The sequence below is a fragment of the Mesocricetus auratus genome, unplaced genomic scaffold (assembly GCF_017639785.1).
Source record: "Mesocricetus auratus isolate SY011 unplaced genomic scaffold, BCM_Maur_2.0 Super-Scaffold_100038, whole genome shotgun sequence".
Classification (NCBI taxonomy): Eukaryota; Metazoa; Chordata; class Mammalia; order Rodentia; family Cricetidae; genus Mesocricetus; species Mesocricetus auratus.
The window spans coordinates 8,280,574-8,306,141 of NW_024429216.1; the positions used below are offsets into that span (position 1 = coordinate 8,280,574).

At 47.3% G+C, this 25,568-nt stretch overlaps 1 protein-coding gene and 1 long non-coding RNA gene across 2 annotated transcripts; one reads left to right on the plus strand and one right to left on the minus strand.

Annotated features, from left to right (window-relative positions):
• Positions 1-9,715: 9,715 nt before the first annotated feature.
• On the plus strand, positions 9,716-17,919 carry LOC121135505. Its single transcript, XR_005872610.1, has 3 exons — positions 9,716-9,941; positions 10,501-10,615; positions 16,932-17,919. It is a non-coding gene; the product is annotated as an uncharacterized LOC121135505 (long non-coding RNA).
• Positions 17,913-25,425, minus strand: LOC101826941 (cytochrome P450 2A3-like). Its single transcript, NM_001281610.1, is given in 9 exon segments — positions 17,913-18,310; positions 19,134-19,275; positions 19,704-19,891; positions 20,306-20,447; positions 21,546-21,722; positions 23,058-23,218; positions 23,532-23,681; positions 24,845-25,007; positions 25,230-25,425. Coding segments are annotated over 9 exon segments (1,485 nt in total). The 5' UTR covers positions 25,410-25,425; the 3' UTR covers positions 17,913-18,128.
• Positions 25,426-25,568: the final 143 nt, after the last annotated feature.

The window sequence follows — 25,568 nt, forward strand, 5'->3', positions numbered from 1 at the left end:
CAGACCGACAGTGGGGAGGCCAGCATGGGACTGATCTGGACCCCCCAAATGTGAGTGTCAGCGAGAAGGCCTGGGCAACCTATGGGGCCCTGAGCTGTGGATCAGTGTCTATCCCTGGTATACAAACTGTCTTCATGTGCCTATAGCACAAAGCGGGATGCTCTCTCAGCCTGGACTCTTAGGGGAGTGCCTGGACCCTACCCAGAGTGAAATGACAGACTCTAGATATCCCCTATGTGGAAGGATTTGGCAATAGGGTGGGAGGGTGGGGGGAAGGGGAGTGCGGGAGGAGGGGAGGGAGAGGGAACTGGGATTGACATGTAAAACAAGCTATTTAAAATTAAAATAAAAAATGATAAAAAAATTCCACCAGCATCAACCATTCCAAAACAAACAGGAATGAGCAATCAATGATCATGAATCTCCCTCAATATTAATGGTCTTAATTTGCCCATAAAAGGACATAGCCCATCCTTCTGCTGCATACAAGAAACACACCTTAGCCTCAAAGACAGACATTACCTCAGAGTTAAGGGTTGGGAAAAGATTTTTCAATCAAATGGACCCAAGAAACAAGCAGGGAATCCTTATATCTAACAAATTAGACTTTAAACTAAAATCAATCAAAAGAGATGAAGGAGGTCATTTCATACTCATCACAGGAGAAATCCACCAAGATGAAGTTTCAATTCTGAACATCTATGCCCCAAATACAAAGGCATCCACGTTCATAAAAGAAACATTACTAAAACTCAAATCACATATAAAGCCCCACACGTTTATAGTGGGAGACTTCAACGCTCCACTCTCACCAATAGACAGGACTACCAGACAGAAACTTAACAAAGAAGCAAAGGAACTAATAGTAGTTACTACCAATTGGGATAACAGATAACTATAGAACATTCCATCCAAATAAAAAAGAATATACCTTCTCAGTGCCACATGGACCCTTCTCAAAAATCGACCACATACTTGGCAACATATCAAACTTCAACAGGTACAAAAATTGGAATAATTCCATGCATCTTATCAGACCACCATACGTTAAAATTAGAATTCAACAACAGCACAAATTGCAGAAACCCTACAAACTCATGGAAATTGAATAATGCACAATTGTACCACTCCTGAGTCAAAGAAGAAATTAAAAAGAAATTAAAGGCTTCCTAGAATTCAATGAGAATGAAGAAAAAACATGCCCAAACTTATGGGCCACTTTGAAAGTAGTGCTAAGAGGAAAGTTCATAAAACTAGGTGCTCACATGAAGAAACTGGAGAACAGTTACACTAGAGAATTAACAGCACAACTGAAAGCTCTAGAACACAAAGAACAAACTCAACCAGGAGAAGTAGATGCCAGGAAATAATCAAATTGAGAGCTGAAATCAATAAAGTTGAAACTAGGAAAACAATACAAAGAATCAATGTAACAAAGAGCTGGTTCTTTGAGAAAATCAACAAAATAGACAAAACTTTATCCAAACTTAACGAAACAGCAGAGTGTGAACTTGCAAATTAACAAAATCAGAAGTGAAAATGGGGACATAACAAGGAACACTGAGGAAATCCTGAGAATCATCAGGTCATACTTTGAAAACATATACTCCACAAAATTCAAAAATTTAAAGGAAACAGACAATTTTCTGGATAGATATCACTTGCCAAAATTAAACCAAGAACAGATAAGCATTTTAAATGGACCTACAACCCCTAAGGAAATAGAAGCAGTCATCAAAAGTCTCCCAACCCCCCCTCCAAAAAAGCCCAGGTCTAGATGACCTCACTGCAGAATTCTACCAGAAATTCAAACAACAGCTTATACCAAATCTTCTCAAAGTATTCCACGCAATAGAAGCAGAAGGAAGGGTCTTTGCCAAACTCTTTAAGAGGCTTTAATAACCTTGATACCCACGTCACACAAAGACACAACTAAGAAAGAGAACTTCAGACCAATATCCCTCATGAACATTGATGCAAAAATACTCAATAAAATCCTGGAAAATCGAATCCAAGAATACATCAGAAAACACATCTACCATGATCAAGTAGGCTTCATTCTAGGGATGCAGTGATGGTTCAACACATGAAAATTCATCAATGTAATCCACCATATAAACAATCTGAGAAACAAAAATCACACGATCATCTTACTTGATGCTGAAAAAGCCTCTGACAAAATCCAACACTCATTCATGATAAAGGACTTGGAGAGATCCGGGATTACAGGAACTTACCTTAACATAATAAAAGCCATACACAGCAAACCAACAGCCAATATCAAACTAAATAGACAGAAACTCAATGTGATTCCTCTAAAATCAGGAACAAGTCAAGGCTGTCCGCTCTCTCCATACCTTGTCAATATTTTACTTGAAGTTCTAGCAAGAACAATAAGACAACAAAAGAATATCAAGGGGATACAAATTGGAAAGGAAGAGGTCAAACTTTCACTATTTGCAGATGATATGATAGTTTACACAAGTGACCTCGAAAACTCTATCAGGGAACTCCTACATCTGATAAATACCTTCAGCAAAGCAGGATACAAGATCAACTCAAGAAAATCAGTAGCCCTACTATAAACAGTTGATAAAAGGGGTGAGAAAGAAATCAGAGAAACATCGCCCTTTATAATAGCCACAAATAACATAAAATACCTTGGGGTAACACTAACCAAACAAGTGAAAGACCTGTATCACAAGAACTTTGAGTCTTTAAAGAAAGAAATTAAGGAAGACACCAGAAAATGGAAAGATCTCCCATGCTCTTAGATAGGTAGGATCAACATAGTAAAAATGGCAATCTTACCAAAATCACTATACAGATTTAACACAATCCCCATTAAAATCCCAGCACAATTCTTCACAGACCTTGAAAGAACAATTCTCAACTTTATATGAAAAAACAAAGACCCAGGATAGCCAAAACAGCCCTGTTCAACAAGGCAACGTCTGGAGGCATCACCATCTCTGATTTCAAGCTGTACTGCAGAGCTATAGTCCTGAAAACAGCTTGGTACTGGTGTAAAAAAGGACAGATAGACCAATGAAATCAAATTGAACACCCCGAGATTAACCCATACACATATGAACACCTGATGTTTGACAAAGAAGCAAAAAGTATACAATGGAAAAAAGAAAGCATCTTCAACAAATGGTGCTGGCATAACTGGGTATTGGCATATAGAAGACTGCAGATAGATCCATGTCTATCACCATGCACAAAATTTAAGTTCAAGTGGATCAAGACCTCAACATAAATCCAGCCACACTGAACTTGTTAGAAGAGAAAGTGGGAGGCACCCTTGAATGAATTGGTACAGGAGATGCTTCCTGAACATAACTCCAGTAGCACAGACATTAAGATCGACAATTAATAAATGGGACCTTCTGAAACCAAGAAGTTTCTGTAAGGCAAAGGACACAGTCAGCAAGACAAAAAGGCAATCCACAGATTTGGAAAAGATATTCACTAAGCCCACGTCAGACAGAGGGCTGATCTCCAAAATTTACAAAGAACTCAAGAAACAAGTCTCCAAAACACCAAAGGATCCAATCTAAAAGTGGGGTACAGAACTAAATAGAGAATTCTAAGTAAAGGAGTCTAAAATGGCTCAGAGACACTTAAGAAAGTGCTCAACATCCTTAGCTATCCAGGAAATGCAAATCAAAACAACTCTGAGATACTATCTCACTCCTGTCAGAATGGCTAAAATCAAAACTACCAATGACAGTTTATGCTGGAGAGGATGTGGAGAGAGGGGAACACTCCTCCACTGCTGGTGGGAGTGCTGACTCGTACAGCCACTTTGGAAATCAGTATGGAGATTCCCCAGGAAAATGAGAATCAGTCTACCACAAGACCCAGCAATTCCACTTTTAGGCATATACCCAAAAGATGCGCATTCATACAACAAGGACGTTTGTTCCACTATGTTCATAGCAGCATTATTTGTAATAGCCAGAACCTGGAAGCAACCTAGATGTCCCTCAACTGAAGAGTGGATAGAGAAAATGTGGTACATTTACACAATGGAGTACTTACTTTTCAGCGGAACAAAAACAATGGGATCTTGAAATTTTCAGGCAAATGTACGGCGCTAGAGGAAACTATCCTGAGTGAGGTAACCCAGTCACAAAACGTATGTACTCACTCGTATATGGATTCTAGACATGAATTAGACACTGCCAGAGAGCCTGGGAAACAGAGCCTTTATCCAGTGACTGATGGAAGCAGAGGCAGACTCCTACAGCTAAACACTGACTTGAACTCCTGGAATCCAGTGACAGAAAAGGAGAACTGTTAAGCAAAGGATTTAAGACAGGGCTGGTTTAACCCACAGGAACAGTTGACCTGAACAAGGGGAGCTCTTGGACCCCAGTGATGGCTGTGGTGAAAGCATAGGCCCGATCCAGACCCCCTGAATGAGGGTGTCAGTGAGGAGGCCTCAGTAATCTTTTGGGCCTTGGGTAATATTTATCCCTGGCATACAAATGGACTTTGGATGCCCATCCCACAATGAGGGATGCTGTCTTAGCCTGGACTATTGGGGGAAGGCCTAGGCCTTGCCCTGGATTTTGAAATGACAGATTCTGGAGCTCCTCTATGGAGGGCCTCACTCTCCCTAGGGATCGGAGTGGAGATTGGGTGGGGGACTGGGGGGTGGTGGGGGGGGAGGAAGGGAATGGTGAGGGAGCTGGGATTGACATGTGAAGCAAGCTTGTTTCTAACTTACATAAAAAAGGAAGAAAAAAAAAAAGAAATGTAACCAGAGGCTGGTGAGACATGTGTGGAGATTGTGCGGAGCAGAGACAGCTGTGGAGAGAGAAACAGAACTGTGGTGTGAAAACTTGAAGCTGCAACCAGGAGCTATTCATCCTAGAAGATGGTTCGCTTTCCTCCTGTAAATGGAATTTCTTGTCCCACCAGGTCCCGTGACTGCCCAAAGAGGCACACAGAGACATATATTAATTATGAAATTGTTGTCTGATGACTAGGCTTCTTATGTATGTATCTCCACATGGTCTTGACTTACCAGAGAATGTCCAGACCTGTTAATCCTTTTGCAGCTACATGGCTTCTCTTTGTGGTCTCTGTCTACCTACCTTTTCCAGAAATCTCCTAGTTCTGCCTATATTCCTGTGTCTATTGGCCAGATAGTGCTTTATTCATCAATCAATAAGAGATGACACATATACAGAAGGACATCCCCCATCACTCCTCCACTTGGTCAAGTCCCACTGGGTTGTGGGACGTGAGGCTGGAACACCACACAGAATCTTGACGGTGCAACAACAGTTAACTCAGGAAGAAGGGTCTTTCACAAGCTTTCAGAACACCAACTGCAGGGATGCTGTGTGTGGGACCCAAGAGACCAGGCTGAAACTTGCAGGTAGGGAACTGTGGTGGGTCTTGCTGTGGGATAGTCCTTCTGTACACTGTGTGAATATATGTTGCTATGATTGGGTTAATAAGCAAGAGCTTATTAGTAACAAGCCTGAGCATTTATAATTAATATAAGCCTCAGTGTGTTTATTTGAGAGTGGCTACAGAACAGGAATACTCCAGCCCTTTCTCTGTCCTGTCAGCCAGCTCCCAAATAAAGACACAGAGACTTTTAGTAATTATGAAAGCCCACCTTTAGCTTATGCTTGTTTCTAGCCAGCTCTTAGAACTTAAATTAAACCATTTCTATTAATCTACGTGCTGCCACATGTTTCGTGGCTTTTACCTGTCTTCATGCACATTGCGCTTCCTCTGTGTCTGGCTGACAACTCCCCTTTCTTCTTCCAGAGCTTTCTCTGTCTGAAAGTCCCTCCTATACCTCCTGCCTAACTATTGGCCACTTAGCTTTTTATTAAAGCAATCACAGCAACATATTTTTATACAGTGTAGTCAAACACCTTGACACATTTCCCCCTTTTTGTCTAGATAAAAAGGAAGGGGTTTTAGCTTTAATGTAGCAAAACTATAAGAACAATTATCAGGTAAGAATTACATTTACCATGTTTAGTTCATATGTATTTGGCAAGTTTGGAGAAATTACTCTTTTATCTGTCTTACCTTGATGAGTTCAAAGTTTTATACCTAAACCATTTTTTATCATAACTTGTATTTACCAATGTAAAACTATCTCTTGAGTCCTCAAAACTTTTCTTAGATAAACAATTTAAGCTTTTGTGTCTCTCAGCCTTATACTCTTTATATCTCTTTTGTGAGTTTTTTAAAATTTGGTAACAAGAAATACTGTAATAGCTTTTAAATCCAGCATTTGAGAGGCAGAGGCAGGAGGATCTCTGTGAGTTTGAGGCCAGCCTGGTCTACAAGAGCTAGTTCCAGGACAGCCTCCAAAGCTACTCAGAGAAACCCTGTCTCAAAACAACAACAACAACAACAACAACAACAACAAAAGACTGTAACTACGTCTGTCTCAAAAGCTACCAAACTGGCAACAAAGATCATCAAAATGATAATAAACAGTATGTCAACCCTGGTTAAATTGGCGATCCCTTCATTATTTGTTCCATTTTTAAAACAATCATTATGTAATCTTATGGAGGCTTAATTCTCTCCATTTTAATATTATTTTCCATTTTTTAGTGTGGGCAAAAATCTCTCTCTCTCTTTCTCTCCTTTTTTAACTCATACCTTCCTTTAAGAATTTCCAACTGACTTACCAAATCTCCTGACAATGTCAGTGAACTGTGAGGTGTAGCATGCCTGAATCAGAGAACTAGCTGCGACCTGAGAGTCTCAGTCTGAGGAGAGGCATGTGAGAAAAGCCTGAAACCCTCCTGAGTTTGGGTGGCAGCTGAAAACTGTTTAGAAAAGCTACAACCAAAAAATTCCACACTTGCTCAATATTTGAGGAGAAAACAAAAGAAAACCTAGCTGGTCAGTCAGGAACTCAGGCAGGAATCCTGCCTGCAGTTCAGGCTTTGACCTGGGCTGGTGGCCTCAAACCTGCTTTTTTTCTGACTCTGTACCCCACATTGGGGATTATTGTAGCACAAAAAAGTAAAGACCCAGAGACAGATATTGAGGTTCAAGCTTCAAGTGGAAGATCAGAGAAGCAAAGCAGCCAAGCCAGTAGATTAGCAAGAAGTGTTCATGTCATTATTTGGGAGCTGGCTGGAGAGACAGAGAAAGACTCACTAAACATGGGGTCCAGTGTCCAGTGTCCAGCCACATATATCCACATGAGGACCCAGAAAACTAAAACAAAAAGTCAATCATGGCTTCCTGGTGACCAAAGTCTCTTGGATAGGCTCAGCATCCAGCTAAAATGGCGATCCTGTCTCCACAAATCCTCAGAGGCAAAAGCTCTCAGTTTCTGTCTCCTCCTCTTTTTCCATCCTTCGCCCAGCCATATCACTCCTGTCTCCACTTCCCTAGTGCTGGGATTAAAGGTGTGTGATCCCAGGAGCTGAAATCAGCTTTGTGTGAGCTGTTTCTTGTAAGGCTGGATCAATTTCATGTAGTCGGTATAACCATCAACTAACAGAGATCCATCTACCTCTTAACCCTGAGTCCTAGGATTAAAGATGTGTACCACCACCGCCCAGCTTCTATAGCTGACTAGTGTGGCTGGTTGTGCATCCTGAGCCCTCAGACAAGCTTTACTAAATCATAAATAATATATTATCACACTGTGACAGTTGAGGTTGTCCTGGAACTCAGCACTGTAGACCAGGCTGGCCTTGAACTCACTGAGATCCGCCTGCCTCTGCCTCCCGAGTGCTGGGATTAAAGGTGTGCGCCACCACCACCCGGCTTCATGACTATTCTTTATCATCAGCCATCATACTGTCTCATCCTGTGACAAGCTAGCCTGGCCTTGGTAGAACGAGTCAGTGCAAAGTTTCCCAGCAAGCTCTCTGCTCTCATGCACTGAGCTTTGGGGTGAGTCCAAGTGACCGAAGTTTCTGTGAGGTGAGTGTGCTGACCCCTGGGGTAGTAGAGGGGTCAGCCACCACCTCTGCTGGTACAGTTCACTGACCTCTGGGCTGACACGTGAGTGGCCAAAGCCTGGTTTGTCTAGTAGAGAGGGAATACACGCTTTTCTCAGGAGGTCTTGGAACCTGCAAGATCACATTATTGACCCCAAAAAGGCCTAAAGAGGAGCAAAGAATCAGAACAATTCTTTGTGTCTGATCAGATTACAACACCATAGAATGGGAAGCCAACAGGAAGGAAAGCCATGGGGTTACACAGTGCTCAGAGACAGACCAATACACATTTTGTGTGCCCGTACCTTTTCTCTTAGTTCTGTTTCAAGATTGTGTCCTGGTTTTGACAGGTATTTTGGACACCACGATAGCGGGTTTCTCCGCTGAGGCAGTAAACCAGATCAAGCCGAATTAAAAGTAAAGAACTATGTTTAATCTGAGAAAAGCACTCCCAGGTGACCCTGCGGGGAGCAGGGTAAAAATCACAGGTCTAGGGACTGGAACTTAAACACTTGTAAGCTCGGTCTTGAGCTTTGGGGACGGAGCTGCCACTTGGCAGGCCTCCTGAGAGGGGCTGGGTTTGGAATCAGGGGAGTGGACCAAAGCAGAGCTTTCAACTAAACAGGTTTTTAGGGGATGCTGTCTGTTGATGTGAACTCAGGAGTGGGGAAATCACAACAGATTCAGATGAAATCTAGAAGTTAGGGAATGCTTCAAAAACTTACATTCCAAACGCTCAAATACATGGATAAATTCCTAACCATATATAACCTACCAAAATCAAATCAAGACTATGTAAACAATTAAAACAGACCCACACCAGCAATGAGAGCGGGACAGCATTGTAATTCCCTCCCCTACTTAGAGCATGGTCAACCAGCCAGGGGCTGCATCACTGAGGAAAACTGAGTCACCCTTTCCAGCCACCATCAACTGTCAGTGACTTCTCAACTAGGTGTGGTCCTTGCAAGTCCCTTTAATCCATGCTGGAATGCACACTGGCATCTTGTGTGGGCAACCATAGTAGCTACCAGTCCCTGAGTACAGTGGCCCTGTCATGCGCAGAAGACACTGCTCCACAGCGGTCCCCACCAGCGTCTGGCTCTTGCAATGTTTGTTTCTTCCCTTTCCCCGATGCTCCCCGAGCCATGGAAGGGCAGGGGTTGTGATACAGAAGTACCACTTAGGACCACGCCCCCGTAGACTCTGTTCTGTGTGCTTCGGTCAGTTGTTAGTATGTCTCTATTACTGCCATCTACAGCCAGCCGGAGCTTCCCTGATCGGGTGGGTAGTGGAGGTGGAGATTATAAATACAGTGTATGCTTGGGTGAAGTCCCAAAGCATAAATTAATATGCATCAATCAAAAGAACAAGCAAGCCTTCCCACAGAGAATAACGGCAACAACAACCAAAAAACCTGGTGCCATACGACTCACTGGCGAGTTATACCCTGACACTAATACTTCTCAAACAGTCTCATAAGCTGGAGAGAGAAAGAACACTGCCAACCAAGTTATTCTACAAGGCCAGCGTTACCTTGATACTAGAATTGGAGAAAGACAAAATAAAAGGGAAACTGTAGACCAATTGTCGTAATGGAAATAGGGGCAAAAAGGTTACGAAATACTTGAAAAGCAAATTCAAGGACACGTGAGCGTGGTCATACATCACAACCACTCGGTTTCACCCCAGGCAAAGGGGTGGGTCCTGGAGAAAGCCTCTCCCTAAACTGTTGCTGCCGGACAGGAGTCAAGACTGTGACACTCAGGCAGGGCTGGCCAACCAACAGGGTCAGCTCTGAGCCCGGCTTGGGAGCAAGTGGGGACATGAAGCTGGTGGCAGCGGCTAAGACGATTTCCCCGTGTCCTCCCAGAGCGACTTCATGAGCAGCAGGAAGCCTCAGTACAAACTGTTGGTGACAGTGGCTGTAACTACAAATCAGGCTGGTGTCTCTATCACCGGCCTCTTCCTGCAGAACTCCATGTTGGGGTAAAACTGCAGGGAGGGAGGTTTTCAGGCCAAGTCAGTTCATCACCTCTTTGTGGGGCTGTTGGATTTTTCTCTGGATGCACTTTCATGTTCAGATGTGAGAGCTAAGCCTGAAGAAGGCTGTGTTAGGGGCACCCATGGAGGTATTCAGTCACCCTTGGAGACTTCACCTGGCAGTTCAGGTGTAATCGTTCACTTTTTAAGATCGTGCCTGGGTCTGAGGGGATGCTGTGCTCAGTTGACATGAGCATGGGAGTGGGGAGAGATCTGAGAGAGGCCACAGACCGCCTCTGAGGGGATTGCCACTGGGGTCATGTTGCATACTAAGAAAGAAGGAATGAGAGAAAGATAGATGCAGGCTAAACCCAGAAAGGGGTAGACATACAAACTGAGCCACTTCAGAAAGCGACACTGAATCAGTACAAGACAGTCATCTTGGTTCAGTGGAGGTGTGGGGTGGTTGAGGATACACCCTGGGAGGATTCTGAGAGGTGAAGACGTTCCAGTTGGGTTCCTGTTGCTGTGATAAATGGTTAACCGCACAGCTATTCTTCCATAGGGTCAAAGTTCAATTTCAAGCACCCACATGTCAACTCACAGCTGTTTATGTGATCTGGTGCCCTCTTCTGACTTACAGATGTATGTGCAGACAAAACATGGATAAAATACAGAAGGTAAGCAAATCTTTAAAGACTGGGAGACAACAAGAATTCCAATATGGAAAGATCAGGGAGAAAGCAAGCACACACACACACACACACACACACACACACACACACACACAGAGAGAGAGAGAGAGAGAGAGAGAGAGAGAGAGAGAGAGAGAGAGAGAGAGAGAGAGAACACTAGAGCAGGCTAGAGACAAGAAGAGAGGCAAGGAAGAAATCAGCTGGCACTTGATTGCAGGACTCAGTGTTCTGAGCAACTGTTATCACACAGGTCAGCCAAGAGTCAATCAAAACTTGGAACCCGAGGCCATTGTGTACCTGGCTGCATGCCCCCACATGCTCCTGCCCTCACCATAACCTTTTAAGAGTCACTTGGATCCACTCCCTTCTGCAAACTTTCAGCTAAAATGGGCAGCCTCCCTTACCCATTTCTTTTCATCCATCTCCCTGCCCAGTGGTACCTTCGTAAGGGATTTGTACAGTTTCCCCGTGTCCAACTGCATCTAATTGACAATCAAGGGCAAAGAGGATCCTGGAGGCGTTGTTCCTGGAACTCCCTCTGTTTCCAAACAGGCATAGGCACCAAAAGAAGCCCTGACTACACTGTGGCGGCAGTAAGGGTGACAGGAAGATATTGATGATGGAGATGTTGTCTTTATATCCCCCTGGGATGCAGGAATGACCTTTGGTTCTGATTATGCTATTGCCATACCATGCCTACCAGTTTTGACTAACACACACTGTGACTACATTGTGTAACTTGGGAGGGGGAGGAGTCCTGTGGGCAGCTCCACAGGCGGACAAGCTCTAGTAAAAGGCCACAGCACTGGAATACAAAGTATCTAAGGACTTGAAAGCCCTGGTTAGGAGATAGAAAAACTCAGTGTTTAAAATGCTGGATGGTATGATGGTTAGTCACCGTTGACTAATGCAGACGGGTTCCATGGAGAAAGTGCCTGAACTTTGATTTTTAGACCAAGTAGGAATGTGGAAGACTAGTGTTACGGATCCAAATAGAATTCAATATTTTGGATTTTCCTGGGATACGAGAGAATGCATAAGAATGGATATGGGACACCGCCCTGCTCATTTCTTACATTCTGCATTTGGCATTTAAAAATTATTCTCACCGGGAAGTGGTGGTGCACGCCTTTAATCCCAGCACTCAGGAGGCAAAGGCAGGTGGATCTCTGTGAGTTTGAGGCCAGCCTGGTCTACAGATCGAGTTCCAGGGCCTGACCACACAGATGCACCCTGCCTTGAGAAAAAAGACTTTTTTCATTCATTCTTTGAAAATTTCAAGAATGTGTGCAATATATCTTGATCAATCCACCCCTCACTTCTCTCTCAACTGCCCCCAAGTATCTTCTTTACTTCTCCCTCCCAGCTTCACATATTCCTTTGACAATATTTATTTACTTGCTCATTTGACCCACTGAGTCCAATTAGTGCTGCCCAAATACACAAGGACATGGAATCATCCACTGGGGCATGACGAACCCACCAGAGGCCACACTCCTGAAGGAAAACAACTCCCCTGCCCCCAGCGGCCACCCACTTCCGCTAGACTCCTCAGCTAGAAGGTGGGACCTTGGGAACCCCTCCCAGTGTGGGGATTTTTAACCAATCCTTAGAGAGGATGGACATAGGTAAGAGGTCTGCCCACAGATTGATCGGCGGTAGCCTTGGGTTTCAGCTTGTTACCTGCGTAGCAAGCAAAAGTAAAAGAGCAAATAGCAAGCCACAGATCAATAAGAGAACACATAATCAGGCACAACGTCCCTCAGAAATGACTGGAGACAGCCAACGGAACCAGTCTAGCTGGAGTCCCAGGGGAGAGTGGCTTCCCCTCAGGTAAAGCTTCTGCATTCCCATGTTTTATCTGCATGTGTACAACATCTGGGTAATAGCCACAGAGGCCAGAAAGAGGTGTCAGATCTCCTGAAACTGTAGTTACAGATGGTTGTGAGCCACCCCTGGGTGCTGGGAATTGAACCCCGGTCCTCTGGAATTGCATCCAGTGTTCTTAACCACCGAGCCATCTCTCCGGTTATATCCCCACCCCCCAAATCCCAGGCATTTTTTTTTTTAATGACACAGGATGAACAGATAGAGACCTAATTTGAAGTGCTTTGATTTCTTGATGTTCTCAAGGGCTCAGGGTCTTAAACATTCTTGGACTGCTTGCTGATGTCTGTTGTCCTTGTCACAGCGCTGTGGGTCAGCCTGTTGTAGGACAAGGAGGCTCAGAGAACACTTGAGATTAAGAGAATCTGAGACAAGAGAGCCCATCTTTCTCCCAGAGTCTGCTCTTAGCAAGTGCCAACAGCCATTAAAAATGAACATACTGCCGGGTGTTGGTGGCGCATGCCTTTAATCCCAGCACTCGGGAGGCAGAGGCAGGTGGATCTCTGTGAGTTCGAGACCAGCCTGATCCACAGAGACAGTTCCAGGACAGGCTTCAAAGGTACAGAGAAACCCTGTCTCGAAAAAACAAAACAAACAAACAAACAAACAACAACAAATGAACACGCTTCACGCTGCATTTGGCCCTTAAATTACTCGTGTGCAGCCATTTTGCTGGTGTCACCCGGTGGCCTTGTAGCACAGCTGTCACCGTGTCTACTGATACATGACCGGAAAATAAAAGGTGTGTCAGGGCGAAACCGAGACGCAGAGCAAAGGGTAGTATGATACGCAGCTTGGATGGGAGCAGTGACACTGTCAGCAAACGTAGAGACAGTGGCTAGACCAGAGGCGTCTGGTGGATGCAGCGCTGACCTGAAGGCAGCGAGGTTTATCCCCGAAACATTTGTAAACGTCTTTGGAGACATTTGGCCACGTTATTTTGTAACAGACTTTTAGGCAGATAGCCAGTATCCATACAAAAGGTGGACGGATTTTACACACGTTGGGCCAAAAGTGAAAAAAAAAAAGAAATTAGGGTCTGGAGAGATGGAGCAGGGGTTAAGAAGACTTGGTCTCTTGTGGCGGCCTGGGCTCCAGTTACCACCAGCACCTACACAGTGCCTTCCAACCATCCATAACTCTAGTTCAGGGGACCAAACTGACTGCTTGATCAAATAGAAGTGCCTTCTGGCCGCTGCAGGCACTAGGCACGCACGTTTGCCTGTAAATACACGCAGGCAAACCACTCACACACATAAAATAAATAAATTCAACATTTAAAAACGTCTAGTTTGCTGTAAAGGCTTCCTGGGAGCCATGTGGGACCTCTCCTGCCCAGACTAGCATTCCCCCCTCTTAGTTTTTCAGGATTTTAGACTTCTGTCAGGGTTTCCACACTTGCTGTTCTAACTTGAATATTTTATTTATTTATTTGTTTGTTTGTTTGTTTGTTTGTTTTTCAAGACAGGGTTTCTCTGTAGCTTCGGAGCCTGTCTAGAACTCGCTCTTGTAGACCAGGCTGGTCTCGAACTCACAGAGATCCACCTGCCTCTGCCTCCTGTAGTGCTGGGTTTAAAGGCGTGCGCCACCAACGCCCGGCTCCTTCGTGGCTCTTGATGCTGCTGTTATGCCTGTACTGGGAACTGAGTGTTTAGAGTAGTTGTTCTCTAAGAATATCCCCGAATGGAGCCAGAAGACAGACATAAGCCAACAAGTATGCAGATTGCAACTCAGAAACACAAGAAATACGAAAGGGCCAGGCAGCAGGACTCCTCCAGAGAAACCACAGCTTCTCAGCTGCTGAATTTGAAGACTCTGGAATGGATCCCAGAACCGACCACAGGGTCTGGTCGTTGACCAGCTTGGCTTTTGTCCATGATGTCTCTGTCCCTCAGAAGAGTCCAGGATGTGCACTTTGGAACAGAGCCCTTCTGTGGCTCACGTGGAGCCCCGGGAGGAGTGTGGGACTAGAGTGATGTTTCAGGAGGACTTTCGTCTGAACTGGACATTCTAACTCAGGATTACACCTGTCAGAAGGGCCTGCCAGGTCTTTAAAAACAGTAACAGCAGCCACTAATATGGCAAATGAGCCTGCCTATCCAAGATTTCTAACTTCCAGATTCTCTGTGGATTACTGCCCAGACCCTTAGGGAAGTTTGCAAGTTTCGTATGTTGGTTACATCGTATCTGTTATTCTATTTTTTTTATTCTTTTGTATACTACAACATGATTGAAGTTTCCACTCCTTCACCTTCCCCCCAGCCTTTCCTCCATCTCTCCTCTCCCTCAGATCCACGCCCCTTCCACCTTCTCTCAGAAAAGAGCAGTCCTCCCAGGGACATCAGCCAAACATGCTACAATAAGACCTAGCACATAACATCACATTAAGGCTGGGCGACACAACCACGAGGTGGAAAAGGGTCCTATAAGCAGGCAAAGGAGTCAGCAACTGCCCCTGCTCCCACTGTTAGGAATCCCACAAGAACTACTCAGCCGTAACATCTATGTGGAGGACCTAGACCAGACCCCTACAGGCACCCTGATCTCTGTCGAGTCCCTTGAGTCCCAGTCAATTGATTCTGTGGGCCATGTCCTCTTGGTGCCCCCAACCCCTCTGGCTCCTCCGATCCTTCCTACCCCTCCTCCATAGTGCCTCTTATCCTTGTTCCTGACGAATGCTTCTCACTTGATGTGTGTGTATGGAGTGAAGACACGGCTCAGAGGTTTGAGAGAGAAAAGTGTTGCGACATTCAGCCTTCCCAGTCATCTATCCTTGGTCATCCTTTCTTTACCCAGTGTTGGAGCGTTTGCCTCAAAACGGGGAAGGCAGCAAGACAACACCCCTAGCCCGGTACCAGGAGGAGTCACTGTGTTATAAGGAACCCAGAGCCTCTCTCCTCCAGCATTTTCTCTGTAACTATTGATGCTTTAATCCAGGGACCTGATAAGACATGCGAGCAGCTAATGGTCATTATGTAAGAGGATGAAGTACCTAGAGAAAAAGCCTGGCTCATGGATGGTTCCTTTCTCCTCGTTCTCTGGTCCACGCTGCGGTGGTCCTGTATTGTATCTTCCTGAGTTGCCTCAGACGTTCTGCCCTAACTCCTTCCCAACTGAGCCCTTTCTGCTTCTGCCCCTCATGTCAGCTGCTCAGAGCAATGGCTTCATAGCTGAGTAAGCACGCGACATGCCGATCATGACCTTCATCCTCTGACAGGATTCCACGGAGTGGGGTTGTGTGGACAGCAGGCATGCAGTCCCACGGACCCAGAACACTCTCGTGGAAAGGCACCCTCCCACCCAGGAACTCTTTGTGCCTCATATTTGAGGACAATATTTGATTATTCAGCTGGACTAAGCCTTGGGAAGGGCTCGGGCTATCTGCTGCCATCTTCTTAATGGGCACCGACACTTCCTTTCCCAGCAGCCTGCAGCTGCAAATACCTCCTGAGTCTTTCCATTAATTATGGTTGCTGTGTATTAGTTGTCCATAGTTTCTGGTTTCATAGAGACCATTGGCTTTCAGTACCTCATGCATTTGACCGTATTTGTCCCTCATTAACCTTGTTTCTCTTTCCTGCCCTTCCTGCCTCCCTCCCCAGTCTCCCTCTTCGCTTGTGTAATGCAACCTTCCTTTCTGTCTTACTGTCTGTCCATCAAGAGGAAAAGCTTCCGTAGCTTCACTAAGTCATGGGAGATAAGGAGGGAGACCCTCCTCCCACCCCGGGGGGGGGGGGGACGACAAGCAAACAAACAACCTTTCTCCTTTCTCTGCTTCCCAAAGGACAGGCCTAGACATCAAACACTAGGTGAGAATCTGGCATATTCCAGAACAGTTCAGAGTGGAGTAAAGAAGAAAACCACTGCTATGGTCCAGTGCTCCATGGGAGTCACACGAGCTGAACGGTCCATGGCCATGTCCAGACCTCTCCATACTTGATCTTAGCTGGCAAGTGTTGCTACTTAACCACAGAAGCCAGAGACCCCACTGCTTCCCCAGCCAATGGTGACACTAAGCAGGTTTGTGGTCAAGCACTTCCCTCCAATAACTTTTATGACCACCTGGAGCTGTGTTCTCCTAGGATGCGGAGTTGTGACATGTCAGTGAAAGAACTCCTGAACACACACACACACACACACACACACACACACACACACACACACACACACACACCTCTTTGCAGGGGGGAGAATGTGATCAGTTTCTTCTCTAAAGTTAGCTCGTTATGGAAGAAAAATCGATTTCAGAGGAAATTCCCATGCAGGGTTTAAAGGCTGTGTGCAGTGTGGTTCCCTCCTACAGTTAGGGCCATCAGTGTGACCTCAGTTGGGGTGCCTGCAGTCTCTAGAGTACCTTGATCTCCTGTCTCTGCTCCTGTCCTGCTGGGTACCCAAGCATATGCCTCGCCTCCAGGCCTGACTTCCGATGGATGCTGGGGCTCCAAACTCATGACTGCTCGGCAAGTACTTATCCAATGGAGCTGGCTCCCCCAACCCCCTTCCGCTCTTCAGTCTCCCAGGAATTATCTGAAGCTTGTAGGATTGAAGTTTGCCGCCAGGGAGCGCCTGCCATGCAGTTCCCAATAATGTCATCTCAATGCCCTGATACCACCCCCTCAGTCCTGAGCCGGCCTGATACTGACATCATAAAAACAAGAAGAGACTCCCAGTCGATGTACCAACTGCTGTCAAGACTGCATTGCTCTGCTCTCCACTCATTGGATTTATACTAGTGCCACCGGAGCATAGGCTTTTAAAACTCTTACCTGGCTCTTAAACCAACTCGTGGCAGAATATGTGCTCACTCGCATCCCGAGGAAACCCCACAGGGCACACTTACACCCACATCCACGAAATAGCACGAACCCATGTCAATGTGCTGATCCTAAGTTTCCCTGACCATCTCGGAAAGTGTCTTTCTCTACCACCGACCTCGTTAAGAGGCCCAACTCCAGTTCCCCAGATGGATTTTGAGTCCGACACAATGACTGTAACTAGCAAGGCATGGGTGATGATACCCTGGCAATCAATTCCACGAAAGCGGATCAAAGCGTGGGTGCCTTGAAAGGTGAAGCCAGGTTGGCCGCCCACCTGAAGCTCTGGAATACCTCTGGGCAGGAGGATGTGGCAATAGACTGAGCTCTTGTTTTATATGAAGTGAGTGTGGTGACATTTGAAAACTTGCCCAAGGCCAATGCATACAGATATTAGTCCAAGTATTACTCAGCTCTTGGAATCCATGAGACTTCAGTAAACTTAGCCTAAGGAAACAATGTAGTCAAGAATGTGCCTGACTACTAAGATGGACATGCACTCTCTTCCCTTACCAGGCATTTGTGAGCTTTAAGTGAGTCCACAAGACCTGTTCACATAGACTTGACAAAGAATACTTATTCTATAAATAATGTCTACTTTATTATTATTATTACTATTGTTACTATTCACAACATAGTATACATTTCTCCTTTCTCTCTCCCTACCTTGAAATGCCAGTCTCTCTTCACCAAGTCGATTCGTGTCCTCTGTCTCTCCTGTCCCTCTGACCCCTCCAAATCCCAACTCCACACTAGCCTGGTCTCCATCCTTCCCTTTACCCTCATCCAGCCCTGGATCAACGGGACAAGAAGCTCATGGTGTAGTTTGGTGGGATGGTGGCAAAACCCACGAGTCTAGGGGACACATCGATGTCCTGGGGTGCCTGTGGGGATCTGAGGTGGAAGTTCTGCAGGATGTTCGTGAGGAAGAGGAAGAGCTCCATTCTCGCCAGTCCTTCTCCGAAGCAGTACCGCTTTCCTAAAGAGAGGAGACAGGGGAAGGTGAAGCCAGCTCTTGCCCTCAGCCCCATACCAAATCCAAGGCTGTGTTCTCCATGGGAGGAAGGGCTGAGACCTCTGAAGAAGGCTCTAATCTTTGAGCCTCAGTTTCCCTCACACTTGGGGTAGGTTGGTCCACGCCAGGCTGTAACAATGAGAAATGTGGATTCCCTTCCCTACAGAGGCACGCTCTAATATGGCTGCCATATAATCATTTCCTTTTCCCTCCCTCCCTCCCTCCCTCCCTCCCTCCCTCCCTCCTTCCCTTCTCTTTCTTTCTTTCTTTCTTTCTTTCTTTCTTTCTTTCTTCCCTTTCTCTTTCTTTCTTTCTTCCCTTTCTTTCTTCCTTTCTTTCCTTCTCTCTTCTCTTTTCCTTTCCTTTCTTTTCCTTTCCTTTCTTTTCTTCTCTTTTCTTTTCTTTTGAGGCAGGGTTTCAGTGTATAGCCCTGGCTGTCCTGGAACTCACTCTGTAGACCAGGCTGGCCTCCCACTCACTGAGATCCTCCTGCCTCTGGGATTAAAGGTGTGCGCCCCCAACACCCAGCTGCCACACCCTGGTTGTGTGACCCCAGAAAGACCTCTGACTCAGTCTGAGCTTTCATTTCCCCTCATCTGTCACTACAGTTTGACCTTCACTTCCCCAGGGTTCAGACACATGGAGTTTGGGAACTGTGGAAGCTGAGGGTTCAGTCCAAGAGAATCTTCCAAGATGGAGAGATACTTGGTTGCACCAGAGGTGCACTATGGATGGGGTATCTCTGTTGGTGTGAGCAGTGGCCTGGTACTATACAGTGACCTCTTACCTATGGAAAAGGGCACAAATGCATCATTCTTCTTAAACTGCCCCTTGTCATCCAGAAAGTGCTGTGGGTTGAAGTCTTTGGGGTTGGAGAAGAACTTGGGGTCCCTCAGCACAGAGCCCAGCATAGGAAACACTTCAGTGCCCTGACAATGAGGAAGGTTTGATAAGGTAGATTTGGGTGAGTATCCTGCTGGCCCATGGGGTTAGAGGGGTGATTTAGGGCATCCCAGGTGGAGATAAAGATGATGTATGTGAGCTGGTGGGGGCCTTGAGGGAGGAGCTCCGTGGAAAGTGATGTCATTATCCTTGAGACAGGAGATGTGGGGCTCACATTATATGAGGCAGGATGAGTGAGTTTAATTTGAGGTGTCTTGTGACTCGATGATTGAGAAGCACAGACTTGAAACTCCCAAGATATAGGAGACTCTATGCAGGAGGGTGGAGGGGTGTGGTGGCAGAGAAAGCCTGTCACTGAGAAAGTGAGGGGACTGGGTGGTTTCTAATGAGGAGGAGGAGGCCTTCAGACCCATGAAGAGGGCTGGAGGTCGCTATAGGCTGGGTGAGTCAGCACCTTGGGGATGAAGAAGCCCCGGAACTTGGTGTCCTTGGTGACCCTTCGAGCCAGACCCATGGGGATCATGTCTCCAAAGCGTTGAATCTCATGAATCACAGCCTCTGTGTAGGGCATCTTCAAGCGGTCCTCATATTTGGGCTGCCGGTTCTTGCCAATCACCCTGTCAATCTCCTCTTGGACTTTGGCTGAGAAGAAGAAAGATGTGTTTAGGGGTCCAAGAACCCTCACCCGAGGAATGACTGCAAAAACATAGAACTGAATGGAGGCCATGAGACAGTGTATGACACCGTCAGTCATTTTCAGTACATGCGAGTCATAGGTATTGTTGGATGAGGTTCTTGTCAACTGGATTGCAGCAGAGTTATGTTGGAATCGTGAGGAAGGAGATTTAGGCAGGGTCTGGGGGACCAGCAAGTGGCCCCTTTGAAGTTCAGATGAGGAACGCATCAGTTGATTCAACAACGAGAGACCAGTGACCCCCAGCCGACTCTGTCTCTGCAGAGCAGGGGAGAGCTATCGGAGAGTCCAGTTTCTTGCGACAGAGAAGCAAGTTTAGGATCTGTGACCTCCCCACCCCTCCCCACCCCTTGCAGCCTCACCCTCCACGTCTGGGTGCTTCATGAGCAGGAGGAAGCCGTAGCGTAGGGTCGTACTGACAGTCTCTGTGCCAGCAAAGAAGAGGTTCAGCGTCGTCAGCACCAGGTTCTTCATGTAGAACTCTGTGTTGGGGTTCTTCTTCTCCTGCAGGAGGGAAGTATTCAAGTCCAGCCCACTTCCGCCCAAATTCACTTCTCTTTGGCCCAGACCTAAGGTGAGAAGAGGGATCCTGGCTATGCCAGGTGCCCCCCAGGTTCCAGACTTTGGGAGTGACCCCAGTGCCCTAATCCAGTGCTCTCCTGTCATTCATGACTAAGTTGATTGTCTGAGCTCTAACGACCATGTTTAGTTGTCAGTTTTCATTTTATGTGCATTGGTGTTTTGTCATGGGTGTTGGGTCCCCTGGAACTGGAGTTACAGATAGTTGTGAGCTGCTACATGGGTGCTAGGAATTGAACCCCAGGACTCTGGAAGAGCAGCCTGTGCTCTTAACCACTGAGCAACCTCTCCAGCCCCCAAACAATGAATTTGAGGCAACAGGATCCCATTTCTTAATTACAATCCTTAGTATTTCCTAGAGGAATCCCATCCCTCAATCCTCTGCATGGGATTCCATCTGGCCAGACACCACATCCTGGTAATCCCAGCCTCCAGAAAGCAGACCCAGGACGACTACCACAGGTTTGATGCTAGTCTGGCCTACAAGGAGAGTTTCAAGCCAGTCAGGGCTACAGAGCAAGACCCTTTCTCAAAACCACCAATGACAAAATCTCTCTGTTTGGAACAGATGGGAGGAGGTCACAGCAGAGCTCAGGCTCACGCTGATGTAAGCAGCCATGAGGACCGACAGATGCAGGGGGTATGGTAGCTGAAAGCACCAGCCCGAGCCAGGACGTACAGCCTTCATGCCGTGATATCAGACAGGTCACCTACGTTAGCCGGGCTGCAGCTTCCTCATTTGTAAAATGGGAGTTGAAATACAACCTCGCTCATGAGTTGTGGGTGCTACATAAGCTTACTGCATAAGCCTTTAAAACAGTGCCTGGACATGGCAGCCCTGTTCCCTGGCTGCTGCCTCAGCCTGTACACACCTCCTGAGAATAAGGTCCAAGTGCATGGAACACTGATGTTGAATGATGATTATAATGAGGGGAGCAACGAGTGGTCCTGCTAACCCCCTGCTCTGTGAGCTTGATCTCATCCTTCTAACCTTCCATCATGCTCCCTGTCTTCTGGGTTTACCTCCTTCATGCGGATGAGGAAGGAGTCGATGAAGTCCCTTGGGGAATTGGGGTCCAGGGTGCGCTGGTTCTGTTCCACCTTCTTGGTTATGAAGTCCTCCAGCCCCTGCAGTTCCTTAAAGGCCTGCTGCTGTGGTCCCGGCAGGTGTTTCATCACCGAAGAGAACATCTCGTAGAGCTGATGATGGGAACAGAAGGAGAAACCAAGGCAGCTGTCGCTGGACGAAACCCAACAGATGTGGCTTCTGTCTTAAGAAGGGACGTTCATGTCACCTGTCCAGGAGTTTAGGCATCCAGGTCCTCTTATGGCTTAAGCATGAGGACGATTGTCCAAGTTTTTAAGTGAGATGGATTTGGGAACACATGCAGGTTTCGGACATTCAAATGAGGCCAGGGTGGGAGTCGTCCAGTCGTTGGGTAGGGGTTGCCTATGTAGATATTTGGGTGCTTGGGTGACTTCAGCTGGAGACAGCTGTTCACGTACTAACGGATTTGGATTGGTGAGTTCTACCAGGCATTGCAACATTAAACTAGTTCTGGATAGTAGCAAAACTAAATTATGCAATCAACCTAGGTGTCCAAAAACAGGGTAACGGGGGAAGGAAAATGTGATCTATAGACACAACCGAATTGTTTTTCAGCAATTAAAAACTAAGTTACAGCATTTTCAGGAAAATGGGCCCAACTGGAGATAATCATATTGAGCAAATTTAACCAGTCTTAGAGGGAGAGAGAGAGAGCAAGCTCATGTATTCTTTTTTGTTGTTGTTGTTGGTGATGTAGATACATTAAATCATGTGTGTATCACTTGGAAGTAGAAGAAAATCTGTCCCAGGAGACAAAGAGCTCTAAAGGAGGAGGAGGTGTGAGAAAAAGGAAGGCAGAGGGTATGGCGTGAATAGTCTCAATACACAAAATATGCTTGTTAAAAAATTAAAAAGGAAGTATTTTAAAATAGTGCCGATATTCACGTGTTCACATTCAAACGGCTGCACAGAGGGCCCCACTTAGGTGTGTGAGCGGTCTGTGCTGGAAGACCTTTAACTGAGGGGTTTGAGGGACATTCTGTACAGAAATTTTGCTGAGAGGGGCAGGGGTTTAGGTATTTCCGTAGCTGAGTAAGGGACACTCATCTACATAGTCCAGCGGGCTGGCTCTGAGCATTTTGGCAGAGGGCACATGATTTGAGCGACCTGGATTTTGCAGCACTAGGGAACTGAAGGGGGCTACTGCATTCCGCGGGCCTTTCTGTTGCAACCTTGTGTTAGAGAGTTAAATGAATTGTGGTGGTAAGGCCTGCCCAGCTGAGACGGCTGTTTCCCCTCCCTCCCCCCGCATGTACACGGCTGGCTCTGATTTCAAGCAGCACTGCCGAAACTGTATATTGACTTCTGTTCTGGAGCAGCTGCCGGGCGGCTTTGAAGGTGCCTGCTGGATGGAGACAGGCAGTTTGGGAGGGAGTGAGCTGGCAGCCGCAGTCTGGGGGTGGCGGGACAACGCTGGAACAAGTTACCTGCCCAGTGGAGGTGGCTGTGAACTGGAAGCTTCCCAGCATCATCCTCAGCAGCGACAGGAACTCTTTGTCCTCATAGTCAAAGCGGTCGCCGAAAACGATGGAGCTAATGACGTTGGAGACCGTTCTGCTCAGGTAGAAGGTGGGGTCAATGAGAGCACCTGTGGGCGGGGAGGGAAAGGAGAGAGAGGGGCTTTGGAGCGCGGGGAGGGAAAGGAGAGAGAGGGGCTTTGGAGCTAGGAAAAAGGCATCACGGGGGGGGATAGCATCCGGGCAGTTAGCGTCCGGTGCTTTGAATCAGAGAATTCAAAATGAGCGCTGGCCGTAGCGGAGTCCGCCAAAACCCGGACACCAGGCCCCACAGCGGGAACCAGGACTCTTTTCTAGCCTAGTTCCCATCCTGGATCATAGCGCTGCTTTTTGTAGGGTGTCTTCCCCTGGGTCTGTTCTGAGAACTTGCGGGACTCTGCTTACCGTTTGTCTTCCGGAATGCCTCCAGAAGAAAACCCGCCTCCTCTTGGATGCGCTCCTCGATGCCACGCTTGCCCACGCCGAAGTCCCGCAGCGTGGCGATGGAGAAGCGCCGCAGCTGCTTGGCGCGCTCGCCGCTGCTGAAGGCTACGCCTGGGAAGGTGAGTAATGGTGAGTAGGGGTGGGGCTGGGGGGCGGGAGAAGTCAGAGAAGAGGGCCGTGGCTGACCCCTGGCCACTGACCACCCCTGAGCTGCTCCGAAGGGGAGAAAGATGCGCAGAAAGCCCCACAAAACTACGGAGACAGAGACAGAGAGACAGCGAGACAGAGAGAGATAGAGAGAGACAGAGAGAGAGAGGACAGATGCAGAGACAGAGAGACAGAGAGAGAGAGACAGAGAGAGACAGAGACAGAGAGAGACAGAGAGAGACCGAGAGAGAGGACAGATGCAGAGACAGAGAGAGAGAGAGAGAGAGAGACAGACAGAGACAGACAGAGAGAGACACAGAGAGACACAGAGAGAAACAGAGACAGATAGAGATAGAGAGAGACAGAGAGAGACAGAGAGACACAGAGAGAGACAGAGACAGATAGAGACAGAGACACAGAGAGAGACAGAGACAGAGAGAGACACAGAGAGAGACAGAGACAGAGAGAGACACAGAGAGAGACAGAGACAGAGAGAGACACAGAGAGAGAAAGAGAGAGAGACAGGGACAGAGAGAGACAGAGACAGAGAGAGACAGAGACAGAGAGACAGAGACAGGGACAGAGAGAGACAGAGAGAGACAGAGACAGAGAGGACAGATGCAGAGACAGAGAGACAGGGCAGAGGCAGGATAATGGAGACTGTGAAGATCTGACGGTGGATACAGTTGTGGAAGATTTCTAACCGAGCTAGGGAAGAGAGACCAAGAGAGCCGGAAAGGAGGTGAGATTGCTGTTGGAAGGTTGCACTTGGGGACAGATGTTCTGGATGCTCTGACAGTGGAAAACGAAAGCAGGGCAGAGGAGGAGAGGCAGCATCCCGGGCAATCACAGAAGCTGAGCACGATGGCGTGGGGGCGGGGTGGGGGGAGCTCCCGAACCCTTTAGAGGTGCACAATTCCGACAGAGCTATCCCGAGGCGCCAGAGAAGACATGGGTGGCCGCGTGGGGGACCAGGAGTACAGGCAGAGAGACAGGAGCCGCAGGCAGCGATGCGGGGAGAAGATAGCCTTGAAGGGGGGAAGGGGGAGGAGTCCAGGAGAAGGCTGGGGAAACGGACGCCTTCTAAACGTCCCCTGCCACATTCCCCTGTGCTTTGTGCCCCTCACCATAGCCTTTGAAGAGCCAGTCAAAGGTGGCCTGCTCGCCACGCCCGCTGAATTCCTCAGCTTGATCCACCAGAGCCTCCTTGACTGCTTCCTGTCCGCATAGCACCACGATCGGGCGAGGCCCCAGGTGGATGGTGAACACCGGGCCGTATTGTTCGCTGATCTGATGGAGGTGGATGGGCGGGGTTAGAGGAGGGAAGCCATGCCTTGATGTCAGGTCTGGGATTCATTTGTCTGGAGATGTGACAGCTACCAGATGGGATGTCCCAAGATGTGACCTCACGTGCCTAGGAATCCCCCTGGCCTAATGTTACACTCCCACCTGGTCAATACTCTCAATGACATTCGGGCATCCCGTTCTACCCGTCTCCCTGCCCAGTGGCACCTTCATGAGGGAGTTGTACATCTGCTCTGTGTTGAGCTGCAGGTAGTTCCCGATGAAGGGCAATGGGGTGGGACCAGGAGGCAGCTTCCCTGAGAGCTTCCTCTGCTTCCAGACAGACATCAAGACCAGGACGACGAGGAAGGCCAGCACAGTCACCAGGAGCAGTCCGGAGGCCAGCATGGTGGCGATGAGCGTGCTAGACAGATGGCGATGGCTGAATTGGTTTGCTTTTATACATCCTGAGGCAGAAGGGTGGCCTTTGGTCTTGGTTATGTAATTGTCTCATTTCACCACCAGACTACCCCCTCCATTGTGTGCCAAGTTTGGGACATAGCCAAC